The 21,985-nt window shown below is 46.8% G+C and overlaps 1 protein-coding gene across 1 annotated transcript in view; it reads left to right on the top strand.

The window, feature by feature from the left end:
* The window catches only part of LOC144169953 (O-acyltransferase like protein-like), an 80,058-nt gene extending 59,539 nt beyond the window's left edge, over nucleotides 1-20,519 (top strand). The window contains exons 12-15 of the mRNA XM_077699413.1: nucleotides 6,864-6,984; nucleotides 13,850-14,036; nucleotides 16,176-16,318; nucleotides 18,826-20,519. Of these exons, the coding sequence (XP_077555539.1) occupies nucleotides 6,864-6,984; nucleotides 13,850-14,036; nucleotides 16,176-16,318; nucleotides 18,826-19,047 (673 nt within the window). The 3' untranslated portion in view covers nucleotides 19,048-20,519. The remainder of the gene's footprint in view (nucleotides 1-6,863; nucleotides 6,985-13,849; nucleotides 14,037-16,175; nucleotides 16,319-18,825) is intronic.
* The last annotated feature ends 1,466 nt before the right edge of the window (nucleotides 20,520-21,985 follow it).

The raw sequence follows: 21,985 nt of genomic DNA, 5'->3' as shown, positions 1-21,985 counted from the left end.
CTCTTCTTCCTCCAAGCGAACGACATGCATCCATCCCGTATTGACTTAACACCTCGAAGGTGGATATACCTTTATTTCTAGCGGATATACACGTGGGCAACCCTTTGCTGCCCAGTCGTAGCACCTTATTGTCTGTGCAACCCACCAACCCAGTGTCCCAGACCCAAACCGCTCGATTGCGGGGGACAGCTGACAGGGCGCATTGAGCCATGAGACTCCCACGTTTAAATCTCCCACCACCACAACGGGTATGTCATCGGTATAGGCAGTAAGCCCTGCTGCGCGTGCATACCCCTCCCTCCACCCCAACTCGTGCCCGTCTAAACCGGCAATAGAGGATGGGCGCATAATTAGGCGTGAAATACACCGGCGAAGGGACAGAGAAAGACTTTATATGCGGCCAGACTAAGATCTATTATTATTCTTCCGCCACAAGAACTATGAACAGCTAGTGAACGAGGGCTGCCCACACGACAATGTCGCTCGGAATGGCTTTCAAGTGTTCTTTCCTCCATGCTTTAAAGCTGAAGGAAAATTATGTTCCCACGCCAGAATGGCGAAAGTTGCTTTCAACAGGCAAGTACCCGCAGCTAGTGGGCGAGGTGGAATTTGAGGCGGCAACGGCCACAGCTGCATTCTCGGCGGCGGCGGTGGCTTTCGGGCGTTTTTACACCCTTTCTCGCTGCTGTTGATTCTCCGCAACCATCTGATAACGGCGCTACGGCCGCTGTCCGCTGACTGCGCAACTTGTGAAAGAGGCATCGGTGGTGGCTCCGGGAATAACCGTTGGGATAACCATTGTGAAAGAGGGGTTGGCGGTGGCGAGGAAGAGCCCCGCAGCGGCGCCAAGCAAACGGGCTTCCCCAGAATAAACTGGGAAGAGGGGGGGGGGGGGAGGGGGAGACATATACTGCTTCGCAGCAAAACACAGTAATCAGTGCGTTGAATGCATGTTAGCATCCAAGCGATAAGATCAAACGCGACTACAGACGTCATTGCAATTGCACAGCAATATTTATCGGCGGTGTCTGTTGTCAGCCGTCCTTCCATTTTCACAAAGAAGTCCCTGTGATGTGATAAAAATCCGGCGAAAATTGGCTAGTGAGTCGCCATTGCTTTATCTGTTTTGCTGTATATCTGGCTCAGTTTTCTTAAAGTTTGCATCGGGAGGCCTAATGGGTCCGATGCATGAATACTAGAGCTCGTAAACTCTTGGATAGTCCATTTGGCTATCGTGGTCTCCCGGGGAAGTTTGCGGAGAGCCCTAATGGCGTCCGTCCTGGATAATGGAATGGATATGGTCTCCGACTTTTGCTGTGCCAAGCGGGCGGCAGCGTCTGCCCTTTCAATGCCGACAGTGCAACCGTTCTTTGCCTTCTCTGGCTTGGAGTCGCCTTTACAAATGCTTACTCCCATTTGATTGGAATGGCATACAGTAAGGCGTGTGAAGACTGTGACACACCGGAGACCATACGCCATCTTCTATGCGAATGTCCACGTTTTTCATCGGCAAGAAGGCAACTCTCCTCAGCATTACTGAAGCTTGATTCTCGGCGGCCGTTCTCAGTGGAGAAAATCCTGGGCCACTGGCCTTCACCGTCATCTACGCACAAGGCGACAAAAGCGCTCCTGTATTTCCTGAAAACAACGACAACGACCTTACACAGAAGACTATAACACAAAAGACTACTCTCTATGAAGTCAATGAACTATATATCGTCTATAGTGCCGTCACGCTGACCACACCTCTTTACGCTCTGTCCTTACCTTCCCCTTATTTTACTGTTTTCATCTTTCTTTCCCAATGTTCCCCTTCCCCACGTGTAGGATAGTAAACTAAGCCACAGCCTGGTTGACATTCCTGCCTTTCCTACCTTTATTTCTTCAGTCCTTCGTTTAAGTTGGCATTACAATTGGCCTAATTGTTTTAAGGTAAACACCGTCTTTCGAGTGAACAAGACTTTGATTTTGTCTTCACGGCCCCTTTTCATGAGTAGCACTGTTTTGCTAGTAAACTGTAGTTTGTTGGGAGAGGGGCAGAAGGAGCAGGTTTGGACCAAATTTTCATCCGCGTATTCCCTACTGCTTGCATTTTCGTGGACCGACAAATGAATAGCACCATGTATGTGCATTTCACAACAGCGAGTATGAAGGCGAAATATATATAGAAAAAACTTTTTCAAACTACAACCACTGAAGTTGCGGTTCGTACAGGTCTACACTGCTAAGCGCACACGCGCACGCCTGGTGGAGATATTAGGGAAGAAACGAATACATAACTGAAACTTGGAGCCTTGTTTTATTAGAAATTGCGGTAGGAGTTTTTTTACAGAAGTAAAATGCCAATGTTTAAAAAGCTTCAATTAATCGAAAGGTACCGGATTCTTTTAGGCCTCGCTTCTTGGTGGCAACTCGCCTGATCATGTGTATGATTAGATTAATGCTGTTTTTGAGGCGCTGCAAGGAGACGTAACTCTTGGTGTTGGCCTGGAAATGTAGGCCCAGGATCTTGATGCTGGGGTTTGGAGTGATGGCCTGGTCATCAACGAGTATTTGAATGTATTCCTTAATTTGGCGTGAGGGCGGATGACAAGGAGCTGTGATTTTTTACGTGAACACTGGAGGACACAGGATTTAGCACATTGGCGTACTAGAAGTGAGATTCCATGGATTGGTGTGAGCTTCCTTTAATTTTTGCAACTCTTAGCACATGAGCAAGGTGCGCACAGGGCTGCTAGACGGGCGTGAGTGGTCGTGTGACGCTTTCACATGGCATTCACCGAGAAGGCAGGGGGTAAACCCGTAGATGTGCTTGGTGAGTACACCAATTGTCTTCCCGTGTTCGCGTGGGCTCGTAGCTGAATCGGTAAGACAACGGGCTCTCGCTTTGTTAGTCTATTAGTTCCAGGTTCGATTCCCGGCGGTGCCAGTAAATTCTTTTATTTGTTCGCTGGAGTTTCCTGGGGACACCAACGGTCGCGAAAGAACCCTTGGCGGGTAGAGGTAGAAAGCGTTCGCTTATAAACATTTCCCCGAGGGGGAGAATGTGAAAGTGCGAATGCACGGTTGTCGGCCCGCTTGCGGCGCTTGCGCTCGGCCCCCGCAGCCCACCGCCTCGCCGCCTTCTCTTCCATCTCTTCCATCGGGTTTGTAGTATCACGTGTACACCACGCAGTTATCAAGCCGCTATAACGCCGCTGAGTCGCCAACGCACGCCGCTGACGACGTAGTTTGAATGCGTTAAAGATATAAGGCGCGTTACTCACACTGATATCAGCGTGGCGTCCGTGGCTTAGTCGGTAGAGCGTCGCGCTGCGGCCGCAAAGTCCTCGGATCGAAACCTGGCGCCGGATGCTGTTTCTTGTTTAAATATAGAGGAGCACTGCGGACGCCGCCGCCGCCGGCGGTGGATGGTTTGGGGTCGCTTATAAAGTGCATTAACAGCGCTAAAGAGACCACAGGTAATATCAAAACAAAAGCGAAACATGCAGGAAGGCTGAGCACCGCACTGTAGCCAGCGTCGCCAAACACATCAAAAATAATATACAGAAAAAGACTGATACAAAACACAGCGTTCTCGAGAGGCGAGATAAAGGAAGAACAAAAACAGAAGATGAGAAATGATTCTTTGTCGCGCTGCCACGAGCGGCGCCAAACACACACACAAAAAAAAAACGAAACAAAGAAATTCGGCTCGACAGGCGCCAACAAGTGCGTTCGACTAGTTTAAGTCGCACAAATTCGGTCAAGCCCGCCAGGTCGTCTGAGAAGACAGCGCGACGATGACGATTCAACTACGAAGGTGATGCTGTATATGTATGACAATTCCCTAATAAGCAATTCCGGCTTAATTTGTTTTGTTTTAGCGCGTTGCGTTAAGGGCCGTGTGTCGCAAAAAAGCCGGCGTTGTCAACGGCACTGATCGTTAGTGAAAAATCCCCTAGCGACACCTTGCTGCGCCCACGGAAACTTCTGGGATCGTAAGCCGCTGACCCAACAGATGGCGTGCAAGCCGGAGCGGAAAGTTTTCACCACTCAGAAAGTTTTGACGGCATGCGAACGGAGCCCGATAACGATATCGCGTTTCAGGCTTAAGGGCAAAGCTTAAGGTTACTGCAATTTTGTTCCCTTGCGTCAAGCTTTCACACTCAGACGGAAAACCCTCCCGCCCTATTGTCTGCAGCTTATTACGTGAAGATTAGAAAGAATTCGCAACGGCTTCTGTCGGATGCACAATGTTTCGCGGGGAGGGTACAATTCAAAGTAAGACGGCTTTTTATGCGTTGCTTTTATCTCGACTCTTTGTACGTTTTCTTTTTAGGGACTTGTACCCCTTGTTTGGAACCAGGGCAGAAAGAAGCTGAGTCCCAGATATCACGGCTGCTTTCGGAATGCAAAAATAAAGGGCAATTACCAAGGCCGAAAATATCCGGAATGAGCTCCCGAGCAGTCTTTCCATATACTTTGAACGGCACTCCCGGAGCTTCCGCACAATTCCAGAACTTAGGGAGTTTTTTTTCGCTCACGCCACGATGAAAACATAAAAAACACGGTTTACGCTTGCTGTGGGTTATGACCAGATGGTGTGGCTCTCACCAGACAATGGTTTCCAGCGACCATTATTTAATACAAAGAGCGCTAGCATTATTTATCCGCAGAGGAAAAATGGTTGCACGCCATCGCTCCAACATTTCTTAACTAGCATTCATTGCCAATGAATGCAATGATAAGCATCGATAGCAAAGTATAACAAAAAGCACGAGGTATAAGGCCGTGCAACGTAAGATCTTTGCACTGAGAGAGAGGAAAGCGAGCAGCAGGCAGTAGTGAGCGCGAATAAAGAATATTCCAGTTGAGAGGAAGAAGCGAGCGCATGCGGTGCGTGGGATAGGCAACAGGTGCGAACAACAGAACGGGTAGCGAGGGGCGGCGCGAGAAGCCGAAGGAGGCAAGCATTTGGGAGCTGCAAGCCTCCGTCCCGGAAGTACGAGCAGCGCTTGATGACGGCGATGAGGACGCTGGAGGTGACTCTCCGGCGTTGTCAGCGAAAAACGAAGTTAGCTTTCCAGCTTCGATCGTGATCCCCGAAAGAAGTCTAGCTGCACGATATAGTTGTAAACTGCTGTTAAAAGAGTGAAGGCCCCAGCACTACGCAGCTTGAGTCTGTGTGCCTTTCTGCTTCGGTGTCCTAGTCGAAATCTGCAGCCCCGTGTTTCTAAAAAGTTTTTCCTTAAATACCTATAAATGTTATTCCCCCAGATTTTATTTTCGACACGGAGTGATGATGCGGGTGCGAAAATTTTATTCAATGTTGACACCTTCACTTCGTATCGTGCATATTTCTTTGGGTTGCCTCGACTGCATTTAACTGGTCGTTGAAATATCCCGTAATTTTGAGGTGACTAAGACCTTTTTTGGACATGTTTTATAACCTCTGTTAGCACCGAATCTTTTTATAAGGAAGACGTAAATGACTGCGCACGTTTGCAATAGAGCAGCGCAAATGGTTAAAATGCCCGCAGATTACATCTGGGGAGGGAGCACGAACTTGTCAAACCATCCGTGAATTTGCTCTTCCACAACGCACCTGAATGAAAGGAGCAAATTTCACTAACTACGATGCCACAGATTATTTAACTCAGAAAAGCAGTTTTTGCTGCGACATCACACAATGCAATAACGTCATGTATGCATTGCGTAATGTTACATAAGTCATAATTTTCTGTCATATCATATGCTCAGGCTTGTCGTTGGTCTAGTTTGCTTGTTCCATCGCAATTATTCGCCAATATAGTGCTCCAGCCGCGATGGCTCAGTGGCTAGGGCATTGTGCTGCTGTGCCCAAAGACGCGGGTTCGATTCCGGCTGCGGTGGCTGCTTTTCAGATCGAGGCGAAAAGCGAAACCGCCCGTGTGTTGGACATTTCGGCGCACGTTAAAGGTCCCCAGGGGGTCGAAATTAATCCGGAGCCCTCCACCACGGCGCGCCTCATTGCCCAGGCATGGCTTCATCGCGTTTAGCCCGATAAGCTGATCGGCCACTGCGGTGCAATATTGTGAAGCCGACACCAACTAGTTTTTGCGATTATTTGATTGTGGGTTTCGACGCACCGACGCTACACAGGCGATGAGGCGCGCCGTAGTGGAGGGCTCTGGATTAATTTTGACCACCTGGGAATCTTTAACGTGTGCTGAATTCTCGAATACACGGGAGTTTCCGCTTTTCGCCTCCGGTTTTGGTGACAACTGCTTGCAAATGCATTCTACCATGCATTTTCCCCCAACGCTTCTGAAGCCATGCCACGTTGCTCATACAAACAAATTCTGGAAAGAGGTGATGGGGTAAGGCACCCTCTTTTTTCCAATGAAGGGATGCACCCTTTTTGTGGTGCGGCAACGCGGAGAGGGAAAAAAAGTCGATGAAGTGACTGTACAACCCCACAATTCTATAGTAATACTACGCTTTTAATTTCTTGTTAATAGTGGCATGAGGGCAACTTTGCCTGACAGCAGATAAATATTGATGTTGTGCAATGTTGGCCCCACATTTACTTTCAGGTAACGTATCTGGAAGGTCCTCCAGCAAACTTCATATCATTCCTTATGACACAGCAACATGCGCTTCAGGTATCCTTGTCTGCAGAACCACTGTAGCTACCCCGTTTCAAAAATGCTTGAAACCTGGCTACCTTGTTGGCCACACAGAACAGAGTCACAAATTTTGTGTTGTGTAAAACAGCATCATCCGGTACGCCCATCCCGGTAAAATTAACGCCTACAGCCTCATTTTCTGGGTGGTAGCTACTTTAGGTTGTGTCCCTGGACGTCCAGTGCTAATGGAACGTATCGTTGGGCTATTCACAGACGACCCTCGAACACTGTGGATTACGTGTACGTGAGGCCGTTCACCCATGTTGGGTCATACTGCACCGGCATCTTGTTCGGCTACCTGACCCTCAAGTACTCGCACATCAAGATCAGCAAGGTGAGAGCTTGGTGCTGTCTCCAATCGAAACGTCTTGAGCCGCGGGGACCTATCGTGCATGCCAGGTAGCGAGCTAGTCATTGCGTTAACTTAACACATTTCATCGTTGTTTTTTTTTACTTATTGTCGTTGTCTTTATTGACGCTGAATTTACTGGTGCATTATCCCATTAGCTAATACAAAGCACGCTGGCCAGAAGTCATACGTGCAGATTAGAACAGCGCCACAAAGGACCCCGGACAAAGTGAGGAGGACAAGACAGCGTTGCCGTAGTACTCCTCCAGTGACTCTTGTAGCGCTGTTCCAATCTGCCGTTCCAATCTGCCGTGAAGCTGCTGCAAGGCAAGCTCGGCTTGCCTTGCAGCAGCTTGAGTTATATCTGAAGATCATGTTGATCGTGTGCCATGGCCATGTGGCTATGTAAGCAACTTATGTTTTGCACCAAAAGAACTCATTGTGTCCCCCCCCCCTTCCCCCACCTCTGCGCGCGCCCTGAGCGCTTTCTAAATACGTTTGCGTACTTGTGCTGCATGTGCGCGACCTGCGCAGGGTAGTTTTCGCTATGGTAGCAGTCGGTATGTGTTAGCGCTAAAATTGCAAGTAGACAGTTGCGGGCAGTGAAACCTTTATCTATACACAGATTATCGTTTTAGAGGAGTTCACAGTGGATGGTTTGAATAGGAAGTGGGGCGCGGCTTATCAATTGCTTCTCAAACAGGTCATTCCGTATACAGGCGTTCGTTGTAGAGCTGTTCGGCTGTCCGAGCATTTCACTTTAACCAAATGAACTCAGCGCGATTTCACAACGGTTTGGGAAAACCATAGAGTAGCAAATTTCATTTGTTGCTTTTAGGCCAAATAGCCACTGGCGTGCCAAAACAGCCACGTGGTAAACGTGCAATGCTCGTTGTATGACTTATTGTAATTTATCATGTTCCACTTACTGTTCAGAATAAAAATAGTCGTGTATAATGATACACCCACGTTTAAAAGAATCCTTCTGTGAGAATTTCACGAGTAGGAGGCAACTTGGGGAAACTAAAACAGAACAAAACGGCCCCGATTAGCACATTGCTCCATCGCAAAGTACCACCGAATTTTCTATGTACTAAAGCAACAATCCAAAAACTGCTGGCCCCCTTGTGCTTAGAACCACGAAATATTCATGCAATTAAATGGTTGGTACGTATTGGCAGTTTTACGTCCACAGGTATGAAATAGGCTTACGCTGCAGACAATCCAGGACACAATATGGCCATTATTTAGGTTCATCCCAACAATTTCATGAAACCCCACAATCAGCTTAGGCCCTCTCCACTGCCATTTCTAGTGCATTTTTGAGAGCAAGATTCAGCTTCAGCGTTCACAGAAAACAGGTAATAGTTTCGTAAAAATGGCGCTAGTCCAAGGCATGGAACGCAAAATTGCTGAACACTCAACATTTGGGTGCTAGAATTCTGGCCATTACACGCCCCCTCGGAGCTCGCGGTCTTTCAGAAAGACGCTGTTTATGATTGATAGACACCAGGGCGCATTTCTCAGTTTTTTTCACGCCGTGTTCATTTCAAATGATCCCTTTCGAGCGAGCCCTGATTGGCTGAGTGCCGACTACACGGGTGTGTGCAGTAGTGCAGGGTAAGGTCTCCGGAGTGCAACTACGTCAAGTTTTGAAACAGAGGCGAAATGAAAATATTGAAGCGGACACAACTTGGATTTTTCTCCCAGATACATCATCATCATCATCGTCGTCGTCATCGCCATCACCACCATCATCACCACCAGCCTATCTACGCCCACTGCAGGGCAAAGGCCTCTCCCATTAATCTCCAATTATCCCGGTCCTGTGCTAATTGGAGATTAGTGGGAGAGACCTTTGCCCTGCAGTCAATGAGACACAACTTTTTTCCCCAAGCTAACAAATTCCCTTTTCTTGAAGAAGCCGAGGGTATTCTCGTGATTTTCGAGTTGGAATTCACGTGGAAAATGCAGGAAAGGTGTGATCAAAAATTGCGAATGGGCTATGTAAAGTGCGCCGCCAATGACTCGAAATGAGCCAGCCGCTTTTATCGAGTATCTGATTCAACCCTGATAATTTCTGGAACCACCAAGGTGAATCCAGGTCATCAAAAGAGACCTCTGGGTATAGATTTTGGCTTTCAAGTCGAGTCGAGTAGAATCCACCTTCTGCGTTTGGCCCAGCGCAACCCACATCGCCGTCATTTAACGGCTTGGGCCGTATCCGCGTCTCATGGCATTGCCCGCCGCACATTCATGAAGCTATACGTAGCGAATGCTCAGTCACAGAACGCAGGTCATTACGTTACGAATTCTCTGTAAATCTGTCGATGAAAACGCTTGCAAGCCTCAACATGGCCATAGATCCAACCGTGTATGCAAGCACACATTACACCCGCAGTGTTATCGAAATAATACTCTAGGTCGCGGAGCCAATTGCGTTCGCGATAAGGACCCCGATAGGACTCAAGGTTGCCAGAAGTCAGCGTACATACTTGAAACGACCACATCAGCTGAAAATTCTGTAAAACACTGCTTTGAGCTCAAAATGTAACCTTGGTGACTACTCCGGGGCAAGAGTACTCCCTGAGCCATACGCTGAAAGGCACTGCAGTCAAGCGAGTGTCGCAGGGAAAGTTATAACTCGTAAGGAACCTGTAAGAAAATTCCTGTAGGAAAGCAGGCTACCTAGGGACCCGAGAATAGGGTTCCTACCCTTAAGGCGACACTGATGGGTATTGGTTGATGTTATATTTGTAGTGCGGTTTTGTTCGTGCGATACATAATTTGATAATTTAGCAGAAATATAGACTCCTAGGTTAAAAAAGAAAGAGCCACATGCCGTACATTGCTTTCTTTATTCCTGGACAGGTTGTGCAGAATAAATATGCTAGCAACCCGCTAAATTTAGCCCCTGGGGATTACCAGTGTGTCAGATTATCGACATCAGCAGGTCGGTTGCGTGAATGGTGCGAGGGAAACGGGGCTGTCGAACGAACTTTCTCGGTAAAAGAAAGCGCATAAGCCATCCGAAAAGAACTGAGAAATGCCCTATGCATCGTACATTTCTATCGGTCGGTGCAATTACGTAATCTGCACAACTCACATCAAGGTTCCTTTAAAATCCGCAGCATTAATACAGTTGGGACACGGTGCGGCTTAGAGGACTGGGTTAGAAACTCCGGCGCAATGTATGCGCACTTTCCTTTACTTTGTGGACATTTCCCCTCTCGTTATGTTGTAACAAGTCCTGAGCTTGAGCATGAGGCTTGATGACGCCGCGTTGTTGTAGCAAGGGCGAGAAGCGCATTATAACAGTTTGGATATGGCCGGGCGCCTTGTGTGAAGCTCCTTTCAAGCCTGCTCTCTCGAAAAGCCGCGCCCGACACACCGTTGAGAATGTCCCGCACTTTGGAACACACGGTTCGCACTCGCTGATTAACGGCGCGTAGTTCGCACATTTACAAGGGCCTAAAATTTACTGTTTCCTTCACGCGCGAAACAGTGTTTTCAGCCGCGCTTTGTGTATTTACCCCGGCGAGGCGGCGGAGGAAGCTAGGCTCGCTGTTCGATCCGAGGGACGACGCTGCTGCTTAGCGACGCAGGCTGCTGTGTCGGAATTTCCCAAGCACCCTCGGGGTCCATTAGGCGTGTCGCGGTGTTTTACGAGAATCGAGCGAACATCGGCCGGGAGCATTTGGGAAGAAATGAACGCCTGCGGCCCGCCTACCCCCTCGTATAAAATGTCGGCCGCACTTTCTAGTCCTCCCGTTAGAAACCGCCGGCGCACTGCGTAGCAGAACATTCATCAGTGTTGAACGAGATTACACCGCTGGTATTGCGTCGAGGTAGCAGGAACGGTGCTTAATGCTGTCTTCATTTTTTTCGGCAGTCCTAGAATTCAAGCAACTAAGGCTTTTTAGTAGGCCTTCCAAGTGTTTGGGATTGAGATGCTTACCGAAATTATGCCGTTTGGAAGTGACCCTCCCCGCGGGCGAGGAGAGCTGCCTAAGCTGTGGCATTGCCTTGCACGTGTTCTTTTTTTCTTTTTGTTGGTTTGCGGTTCTCTGCTTCCTCGGAATCATTACCTACCTTTTTACTCAACTTTCCATTTAGTTCTCCCTTCTAATTTTGTTTCCATCGTTTTAGAGCCTCTTTTTTTATATTTTCTGTTTTATGTCTCTCTCATTGTTTTCTCCCCAATCTCCGACGGTCATCCCACATCACTGGAATCATCATTATATCTTACGTAGCAAAGCCGTGCCGCTTCTATGGCTGACCTCTCCAGTTCGAATTAAACAGCCCTCTCTCTCTCTCTCTCTCTCTCTCTCTCTCTCTCTCTCTCTCTCTCTCTGTAAACAGATGTAATAATACTCAAGGAGACGGGCATGAGTATAAACCTGGGTGCGTTTTATACAAAGCGTTTAGATTCTTTGGTCCCTTTAATCTACTCAGGCACACAAAAATTTACCACGCTCACCCTGCATGTGCGGGTAATTGACGCTATTGAGGTGAGGGCTTGCGCTTTGTTCTACACGAGGGGAAAGCCATTGGAGATCCGCAAATATGTCTCCCTAGGAACGGGACAGGGGCTCGTTCTTTCCCCAATTTGGGGAATGTGGAATTACCATCAGTGCATCTTATGGGCGCTGTGATTGTGGCCTAGTTGATATTTGCCTACTCCCAGATTAATGTGCAGCGGTTCATGATAATAGCAATCTACATAGCGAAACCGAGTGACGGCTTTGCTTGTCAATCACGTTTTACCTATAGGATGGGTGTTTCATAATCAAAGCGAAGCTGTATACCGTTTTCCCCCGAAGTCTCAAGCATGTCTCCTGACACAAAACACGTTGCGGCAAAGCCAACCTTCTCGCAAATGTTCTGTAGCTCTTACTCTACTGTAGAGCTCTTGAAAAGCAACATAGCGCAATTTGTCGCTAAGACGACTGTACCATTACGCCCAGTTTTGCTTACTTGTCATAATTAGTTTACAGTGGAGTTGTAAACAATTCGAAATTGCCGATTGTTGTCAATAGATGGCAGTCCACGGGAGAGGTAGGGTTACATAAAACGACTGTACTTCGTCCTTTGTCAAAATTATTCCGAAACAAGTTATACCATGTTGAAGTGCTGACACGTCTACGTAGCTGCGGGAAGTGTTCTCTGAACACGCATCAAGGATAAATATCATTCGCTCTTCTGATAGAAATAACACGAAGCCGCTGCATTTAGGTCCTCTCAGCAGCGCCCGGAAGCCACCCTGAAACGGACACCCTTATCCTCAAAGATAAAACCGTAGTCCCTTCCAGTTTCCTTAACTTAATTAACTGAGTATGCTTAAATCGCGAATTACAAACATTTGTACTTTCAGTCGTGCACCAGTTTGGCTTCGCTTACCAAGCACGTTCATACCGTGGACTGGGTGGGGGACATTTTTTTCTTGTTCTCTCCGTAATTCTACTAACAGGCGCCAGACGTGCTCTGCTCAGCGGATGTAACATTGCGACCAATTCTCATAGCTTAGCCAAGCGCATTGTGGCCGATGCGAATAATTGTAGTAGTTACAGCTGGGTGCCACAGCGGGCAATGTGTAGGCCGGAAGGTGGGAGGAGGCGCTATTTCAGATTTCGAAGGTATGGCCATTTTTAATATGCCGTATAGGGCTGAAATACGTAGATGGAGTGCACCTATATACTGTATGGCTGCGATTTTAGTTTTGGCACCCGCAGCGCAACAGCGGAAGAAATTTAGAGACCTTCCACTACTCTGAAGCTGGGCGACCAGCGAAGCTGTGTTGGTAGATCACTATGTTCAGTTTTGTGTGGTGACTTATGATATCGATCGAAGAAAGGCACCCGCACACCCACACAAACACACACACACACACACACACACACACACATATATATATGTATATATATATATATATATATAGATATATATATATATATATATATATATATATATATATATATATATATATATATATATATATATATATATATATATATATACCCGCCGCGGTGGCTCAGTGGCTAAGGCGTTGCGCTGCTGAGCCCGAGATCGCGGGTTCGATTCCCGGCCGCGGCGGCCGCTTTTCTGATGGAGGCGAAAAGCAAAAACGCCCGTGTGTTCGAGATTTCGGCGCACGTTAAAGATCCCCAGGTGGTCAAAATTAATCCGGAGCCCTCCACTACGGTGCACCTCATCGCCTGCGTTGCGTCGGTGCGGTAAACCCTACAATCAATCATATATATATATGTATATATATATGTATATATATATATATATATATATATATATATATATATATATATATATATATATATATATATATATATATATATATATATATATATATATAAGAAAAGAAAACTTTCAGCAAGGTAAAAGCATTATTGTTGCCAACGTTTCAGCAAAGAGACTTGCTTTCGTCAGGGCAATCTCTCGCCTGGCTGGCATATATATATATATATATATATATATATATATATATATATATATATATATATATAGGCGTAATGGTATATATATATATATATATATATATATATATATATATATATATATATATATATATATACGTTCTTATGGTTAAGAATAAATTATTCCCCATATAATTTGTTTAAAGGATAGATTCGAGTTGCAGCCGTATTCTGCAACGATACTCCCTCCGTAGACGGTCATGTATTGATAGCACAAGGGAATTCCGTAACGTGCACAACTTCACTCTGACCTAACTAATTGTAACAAGTGAGCGAAGCTCGACGTAATGCTACAGTCATCCAAGCGGCCAATCTTCGTGTGATTCTACTTCAGTCCTCTCACGGGTTGTGGTGTCGTGCAGTTGGTCCAGGCCGTGCTGTGGATGGCTGCCGTGGCGGTCGGCCTGTGCGTGGTGATGGCGCCGGTCGAGTGGCAGAAGGGCAACTTCCCCAGCCAGCTGGAGGCGGGCCTTTACGCCGGCCTGCACCGAACCGTCTGGGCCATCGCCGTGGGCTGGCTCGTGTTCGCCTGCGTCACGGGACGAGCAGGCAAGTGCTTCTACCCTGCCACCTGCAATCGACCCCACTTCGTCGCCCTAGAAACCTTGGAATGGGCTGGGATATCAGAACGCTTTAGCTGCACTGCACCATGCTACCCAGGGCAAATCCGCGTCGACGTACTGTTATGCGCAGCAGCGTACAGTTCCGCACTGAGCGCGCGCAGTCATGCCAGTGCCGCTGCAGTCACCGGCATACAACACGGTTGTGCGAAACTAAAACACCTTTGCTGCCTAGACGCCACGAATCTTGCTCGAATAGTTGTTGTCGTTAAGAAAATGGTGTATTTATTTTACACGGCTGCTCTTAGTGACGCGTTAGGTGTGATCGCGTGGGACAACCACTCTATCCCATCGTGCACTGCGACTATGCATCAAGGCCTTCTCACGCACCGATGCCGACCGGCAAGGGGTCACTTGGGAGGTTATGATGTATTGGCTGGGGGCAAGTTTTAAGAGCGACCCGCCGCGGTGGCTCAGGGGCTAAGGCGTTGCGCTGCTGAGCACAAGGTTGCGGGTTCGATTCCCGGCCGCGGCGGCCGCTTTTCTGATGGAGGCGAAAAGCAAAAACGCCCGTGTGTACGAGATTTCGGCGCACGTTAAAGATCCCCAGGTTGTCAAAATTAATCCGGAGCCCTCCACTACGGCGCGCCTCATCGCCTACGCTGCGTCGGTGCGTTAAACCGTGCAATCAGAATCAGAAGTTTTAAGAGCGCGTCAGCAACGCCACACGTGATCGTGCGCTAATACGGTGTAGCATGTTCCACGACTGGGCCATAGCGGCGGCAAGTTCACGCACGCGTTATTGCGCAGCGCGGAGCAACAGCTGTATCCCTATCGCGTGAGAACGCAGATTTTGTGAGCGCTGGGATGTTAGTCTGGTAGGGTGTTGGTAAAAGACCGTGCTGGGCAATTGTCGTACTTTAGTTGAGATGGCTCCTAGGAAGCAGCTCACGGCCTAGCAGTTGGAAAAGCGACGCCGTGCGCTTGACAAAGTTCGCAGTTGTTCCCGCAAGAAAGATCCTGCTGTGATCAGAGATACGGCATGAATCGTAAAGGTGTCGGAGGCGCCTCACAGGGTTATAACTCCAAGCTCACGTCCGCCGCCGATCGAGAAACGCGCGACGTTCTCAGCATTTCCTCGAAGCATCATTAAAGCCACGCTCTATCTTTGCATTATCGGTTCGAATACAGACCTGCCAATTTTCGTCTTCTATGTTTTAGCGTCCAACCAAGGTAAACAATAGAATCATACACAATGCTAGTGGGAGTATACTAGCTAATTTCTTCACAAGTTCGGTAAAAGCACTGGAAGCATATAAGCAGGTTGCTTACACTCGGAGGCGTTCCTATAGCCATGGAGGTTTTCCTATAGCCATTGGCCATTCCACGCACTGGAATGGCCAATCACTGAGATCACTGCAGCGCACTCGATAACTGAACAGGCCCAATAAGTAATGTCACTCAAAAATGTGCGATGCGATGTACCATTACGCAATACGATGATGGCGTTTTGCACTGAGCAGTGGAGATCGCATCTTTCAGTCAAACCGTCTGCCTGGACTAGTTATTCGTCAAGTTATTGTTTGTGTTGATGCGGGCGCTCGGGAGTGTGTAAAAGGGAAGGTTATGTGGCTGAGCCAAACTCAGTTTCTTTTCATTTCACTCAGTGTCAGCTTGGTCTAAAGACATTTTCTCGGACAGGCTGTCTCAAGAACACACAGAATAATACCCTAAAAGGAATATAAGTGTGCAGGAAGGGATATTAGGATAAATGTAAAAACAATTAGCTAAATACGAGGTCTCCGTACAATACGCAGGACAAAGCGCAGATCAGCATGTTTAAGAACCGAGATGTCAGCAAGAAGGGTTTTTACTTGAGTAACAACTGTTATTACACCATAACAGCTTAAAGCATAAATCAGAGCAGTTGTACTAAATTGATTCTAACTGCGAATTAATGTTTTTTATTTAAACGTAAGAAAATGGCCATGGGCATACAATATCTGAAGTTTGAAGACTACTGGAAATGTTACACTTTTTATAACAACTACGCAGTTTTGATAGTAGATAGAACGAGTGAAAAGTGTATAGGCATATTTTCACACGTTTTTCCTTTTCCTTGGGGCAGGTGTTCTCAACAAGTTCCTGTCCTGGTCATTCTTTGTGCCGCTCAGCCGGCTGTCACTGGGTGCCTACCTGACTTCAGTGTTCGTTCTCGCAATTCGAGTCGCGTACCGGAGAGAAATCGCAGAGTACCACCACTTCCCCATGGTAAGCTACTGAAGACTCCAATGTTCGAAAAAATCCTCCCATTCACAAGGAACTGGTCAGAAGACAGACTTCGAGGGTTGCGATAAAATGCAATTCCTCAATAACGTGAATACTGGTGGTATAAGCAGGATTCATAAGAATCTTCTGCAGCAGCATAACACGTCAATCGTCTGGTGCGCTTTTTGAGCTTAGGCTCTACGCGCTACCACGGCTGTAACTCTAGTGAAACAAAGTTGAGGGGTAAGATTTATGACGCACGTACATGCGTACGTGCGTGCGGGAAATACTTTCTGGATATCATGACGAGAGAGAGAAATGTTGATTTACTCCAACGACATTTGGAGCTGGATGCTCCATTCTTTAGAGTGCCAAAAAGGTACAGTTGCAGGGCTCAGAACCTGGGGAGTCAAAACTAAACATTTCAAATTACATGAACGCTTAAAGACCGCCTATGCACCCGGTATATAAAATTCTACATAGGCCTACTGTATAGACCCCTGCATGCAGTAACAATATGTCCATTATATATAACACTTTTGTTACCCTGATGGTTCAAGACTCCCACTTCCTCGCATGACATGCCCAGCCCACCTTCAGTTTTTTCTCTTAATTTGAGCTCAGCTCGGATGTCTTCCATATGAGCTTGCTGCCTTATCCAGAACGCTATTTTCCTATTGCTTATTCTTATGCGTTACTCTTACCATTCTTCTTTCTATGGGTCGTTGGACAGACCCAAGTTTTTATTTCGAAGTCTTCAGTAAGCTCCAGAGTTTATTCCCCTCAAGCCGTCACCGGGAGTGCGCGCTGGTCATGTAAGGTTATACACAAATGAAACGCGAACACGAAAATATGAACCAGAACACACAATTAGCGGGATTTATTTCCATGCAAGACAAATTGACGCGTGGCTTTATTACTATCACAAATTTGGGAAACGTGCCCTTCGAAATGTACCAATAGAGCACCAGTATCGGGCCTCCATGAACAGCGATTTTCAGATTTGCGTGTTCTGGCTCACATTTTCGTGTTCGCGTTTCATCTGTCCATGACTACATTTTTCCTTAGCGACAGGGGAAGACTACTGTTCATTACTAAAGAGTGTTTGCCGACTGCACCCCGACCCATGTTAATTCTATGTCTTATTTACTTGTTTTTTAGACCAAGAAGGCTATGCTCCTCTGCCTCTTGTAGTATTTCATTTCCTAGCCTAAACGGAGAGTTTTCTGGACGCCTATTTAACATTACTTTCAAGTTGTTCATATTTAACTCTACGGCAAGTTTTATGAGTGCAGTTCTTAAAGCATTCTTTGCCGGTCTTCTCTGGATTCACTAAAACGAATATTCAGAACAATATAAAACCAAGTTGTGCGTTTCCCCACTCATCCACAAGAACCTACACATAACGCGCGCACCTGGCAGTGGTCCCAGCTCTTTGTAGCATGAAACAACTCCTGCAGGACGAGAAAGGCCTTTTTTTAGTTTTGTGGATTGTCCCACGGACTATAGGGGAGTCATAGATATAAGGTTAAACTTTTCACTTAATTGGGGACGCAGATCTCTATTTGCTGCCCCGAAGGGCAGCAGATGGCGTTAGGGAATTGAATACGATAAAATGTTTTCATGTTGTACAAGGCTTCGAGACGAAGCAATATCATAACGTGCCTACCGAACGCCCCAGGCGAGGAGTAAAGTAACAAATAAAGGGCGAGTTTACTATCTACAACAGCGGTGCGTGATATTTGCCCGCCAGCTGAGCATTCAGAGGAATGTGATGGCGGAGATATTTAAAGTACGTCTCGGTTCTCCTCTCGTGAAAGGCACAATACGTTGAGTTGGAATCAGCTGTAGCAGCAAATTGGTCGGCTCACGGCTTTCCAGCTATTAAAATGCATGTGTCTGAAAATTCACTGAAATATTATTCGCCGACTGCTCCCTCTTTCAGTATTAAGCAAATAAACCACAGATGCAGTTTACTAAAATATTGTTCTGAGCGTTAGCTAAGATTCGATTTAGGGGTTAAAAAGCCGCTTGTGCAATCCGGACAAAAGCCGTGTCGCTGCCATTAAATCTAAACTCATTGATTTTACCCTTCCTTGTTACTCGCATACATCTACGATTTTTCTGAGGCTATCGCTTGCATCATTAGCGCCTGTGGCGAAAGATAACGGGAAGAGCTTAAGTGCTTTGTCGTGTAATTGTGCTACAAAAACGGGGCCAAGAATAGATACAGATGGGCAAGTGCTACGTTTCTTGTCCCCGTCTGTGTAGCGCAAGGCCTCACGATGAATCAGTTCAAACTACGCCGGCTCGCTGTGAGTGTTACTGCCTTGTGAGCGGTGGATAACGTAAACACCTGGTTTACCCTTTGGGCCTTGGGGGTGATGGGGGTTCCGCTAAATATACTGCAGTTGAAGCACTTCCCGCTTGTTGTTGAGCTTGTTGCGATTTCAATCGGAATCCCTGCGACTCCGTGTAAACTAACTGTGGACCGCATTTCTTTCCCCCAGGTGATGCTCTTCCTCGGCACGACAATGCTAAGTTACATCGCTGCCTACCTGCTCTTCCTCGCGGTAGAATGTCCCGTGGGCCTCATCGAGAAGGGCATCTTTATGCCCAAGGCCATCACGGAGCGACATGAAACGACGCACACGAATAATGCATTCAACGGTTCGATCGAAAAGATGACACCGTCCGAGAAAGAAAAACGGTTCGTTGTCGAGCGCTTCTGATATTAGTTCGGCAATGGGCTAGGTGGGTTAGAAATTGAAACATGGCTGCAAGCGGTCGGCCTTGGGAGCCCTGCAACCTCGAGAAATTTGTGTTGCGGCGAAGCAGGCGGTAACTATTCCATGGCGTTACTTGCCCTTAAGCCAGTTCTGCTCGTCGACGTAGTAATAAAGTAGCGGGAAGGGCGAACTTGAAGGTTTTAAGACTCAAAATGATACTTCAAGAAGCGCCAGGCTACAATATACATGGGTTGTCACCCAGTTTTTTTTTTTTTTTTTTTTTTCTGAGAACAATTTTTATATTCAGAACGTGGAGCTCCGCATGGTAAGCAGTTACTTTCTTTTAAAAACTACTAATCAAAATTAGTTTCTGTCCCAGTTGAAATTGTAAATGAACGTTTGTCAAATTCGTTAAAGTTAGAAGCAAGCAAACAAATCGCGTGCAAGCCATGCCTTTGTCAAATCTGCCTACAAACTAAGCTGCTGCAGACTCATCTTTTTTCTCAGTTCAAGTAGATAACCGGATGGCCGATGCACCATCTCGGGTTGGGCACTCGATACACAGATGACCTGAGTGCGGAGATTCGGTTGACGTCGTCACTCTGTACTTTTATACACTCTAAGAAATCTTTAGTGGGCTTCACCACAGCGCTCAGTACCCACATATTAGCGTAAAAAGTGTGCGATTTGTCCCTGCGCCGATCCCATTTTCTACTTTAATTGAATGATGGCGCTCGCCATTCGCTAAAGTCGCACATTTGTTTATGCGGATTTGTCGGTCCGTAGCACTGTGGTAAAACTAACCTGCGGCGCTTTCTTAGAGTGTAGTGCAGGCTGGATTCCGAGTATAAATTGTTCTTTCGATCGCTATCTCGCTGCTGTTGTTTCCACTTGAAGGCTTCCTGGTGCAGTCTTTAGCTTCGCTTGTCAGGGACTTGCGTGATAGGCTCTTTTCTCACCATTTCCTCCCAACATCCCTATCAAGACTGGGGCCCTAATTTAACAGGCGCTCTTTGCCGTCGTGGAGACATAATACTTGTCATCTTTGCAGTTGAACTAGATACATACATAGATAGCACAATTTAAATCGCGTAGATGTAGGCAATCGAGGTACACCGATTGCAAGCGTAGATGGTCTGATCAGCCAATAAAGGTCTTCCATCACCCATGTTTACACGCGCGCCAGAATGAGTTGTGTCAAAGGAGGCAAGCAGACAGAAATGTCTGCAGCCGACAGCATCGCAGTGTGTTGTTTCCGCGCTGCTCGAAGGAGGCTACGCAAGCTGTAACGTTCCTTGAGCAACCAGATGGGGCCGGGCCACTTCCGCACGTTTTGAGGCAATTTTTAACTTGCTTCTCTGTGCAACAGGCACGGACAAGTCAATTACACAAGGCACCTTCATTTCATATCAATGCTTTCATTCAGTGGCGAGCACAACATCGTTAGGTTGCTTTGCTTTTTTTTCATGACGGAAGCAGCTACACATCTTGTCGTTCAGTCTGGAGGACATCGATGAAATCATGAACCATCAAGGTCATCAAGACTTATGTGACGAAGGCATTTCCCATCACAAATATTAGGTTGTATTTTATAAATAAATGTGTGTTATCACCAATTTTTGTGAGCTCATGAATGTTATCGACAAAAACTAGCATGCTGCCCCAATGTCTGACAGTAATGCTGCTTACGATTGTCCGAACGAGTTAAATAGTTGCTCATCGAGATTACAAAAAACTTCCCTTCGTACTGCCCTTTGTAACCACAACAACTGACCAAAGGCCCTCCTGAGCACTTGCTGAAGCAGCACCCAGGACCAGATCTTCGAGGTGGCTCTTTACGGAGAAGACAGACGCTATGGTGACAACTCGAAACAACAACTCAAAAATAGCCCTGCAAAGCACCTCGGGCAAAATTCTATATCATTACGAAACAAAACCACTCCATCGACAAGAAGTCTATTCCGAGCACACTAAAAAAGTTGTTCGTAACATGCCCTCTCTGCATCGCGGACAAACACCCACGGAAGTCAATGGTTTGGAATCACGGAGGAACGCATGGGTATAACGCATGTTACCTTGACACTTCAGGTTGACAGTAGAGAGCTGCTTAAGGGAGAATGGCCTCTCTGTTATAAAATCACCAGCAGCAACACTATAAGTGAAACTTTTCGCCAGTCTATTTTTTCACCACAATGCATCACTATAATATCAATCGAAGGAATTGAAAGAATTTCGAAGTCCACACTACGTTCACAAAAAAAAAAAAAGAATGTCTGTGGTATTGCGAAATCAGAGCTGTATTTTTCGTATTGAGTAATGTAATAATGCAAATCATATTTTACTGTGACGGCTGTTAATGGGTCTCACCTGTAGTATTGTCCCCGGCGTGTTTGACTAGTATTGTCGTGGTCGTCTTTGTCGACCTACACACTTTTCCGTGGGTCTCAGCCGATTGGACAATCAACCGTCCACAGTTGAGACCGCCTTAGGATATCGATCTCTATCAACGACTTCGCAGAAGGCAACAAAAGCCCTTCTACATTTTCTCTAGGACAGAAGCCTAGATGAACGACTGTATGCGCGTCCACAGCCATATCCTCTCTTTTTCGTATTCCCTCTCTTTCATCCCTTGAACACCCCTTTCCCTGTGCCGAGTAGCAAACCGGGCTCTACGCCGGGATAACCTCTCGGCCTGTCCTTTAGTTTTTCTCCTCCTCCCTTCTCCTCTTTACCACAATGCGCCTCAGAGGACTATCACTCCTTCCAGGAAGGGAGGAATATGACCAGTAACAACGCCAGATATACGATACGGCTCACAATTCTGATATTCGCTGTTGAATCAGGCAACGTAACACATCATGATTGGTTTGCGGAGTGTCACAGCGATGATCACGTTTTCAGAGTGTAATCGCATGCTGGGACTCTTGACTGGCTAATCCGC

The sequence above is a fragment of the Haemaphysalis longicornis genome, unplaced genomic scaffold (assembly GCF_048455015.1).
Source record: "Haemaphysalis longicornis isolate Haplotype H1 unplaced genomic scaffold, Haemaphysalis longicornis Haplotype H1 scaffold_1, whole genome shotgun sequence".
Lineage (NCBI taxonomy): Eukaryota > Metazoa > Arthropoda > Arachnida > Ixodida > Ixodidae > Haemaphysalis > Haemaphysalis longicornis.
This window is presented reverse-complemented; position numbering and strand designations above follow the sequence as displayed.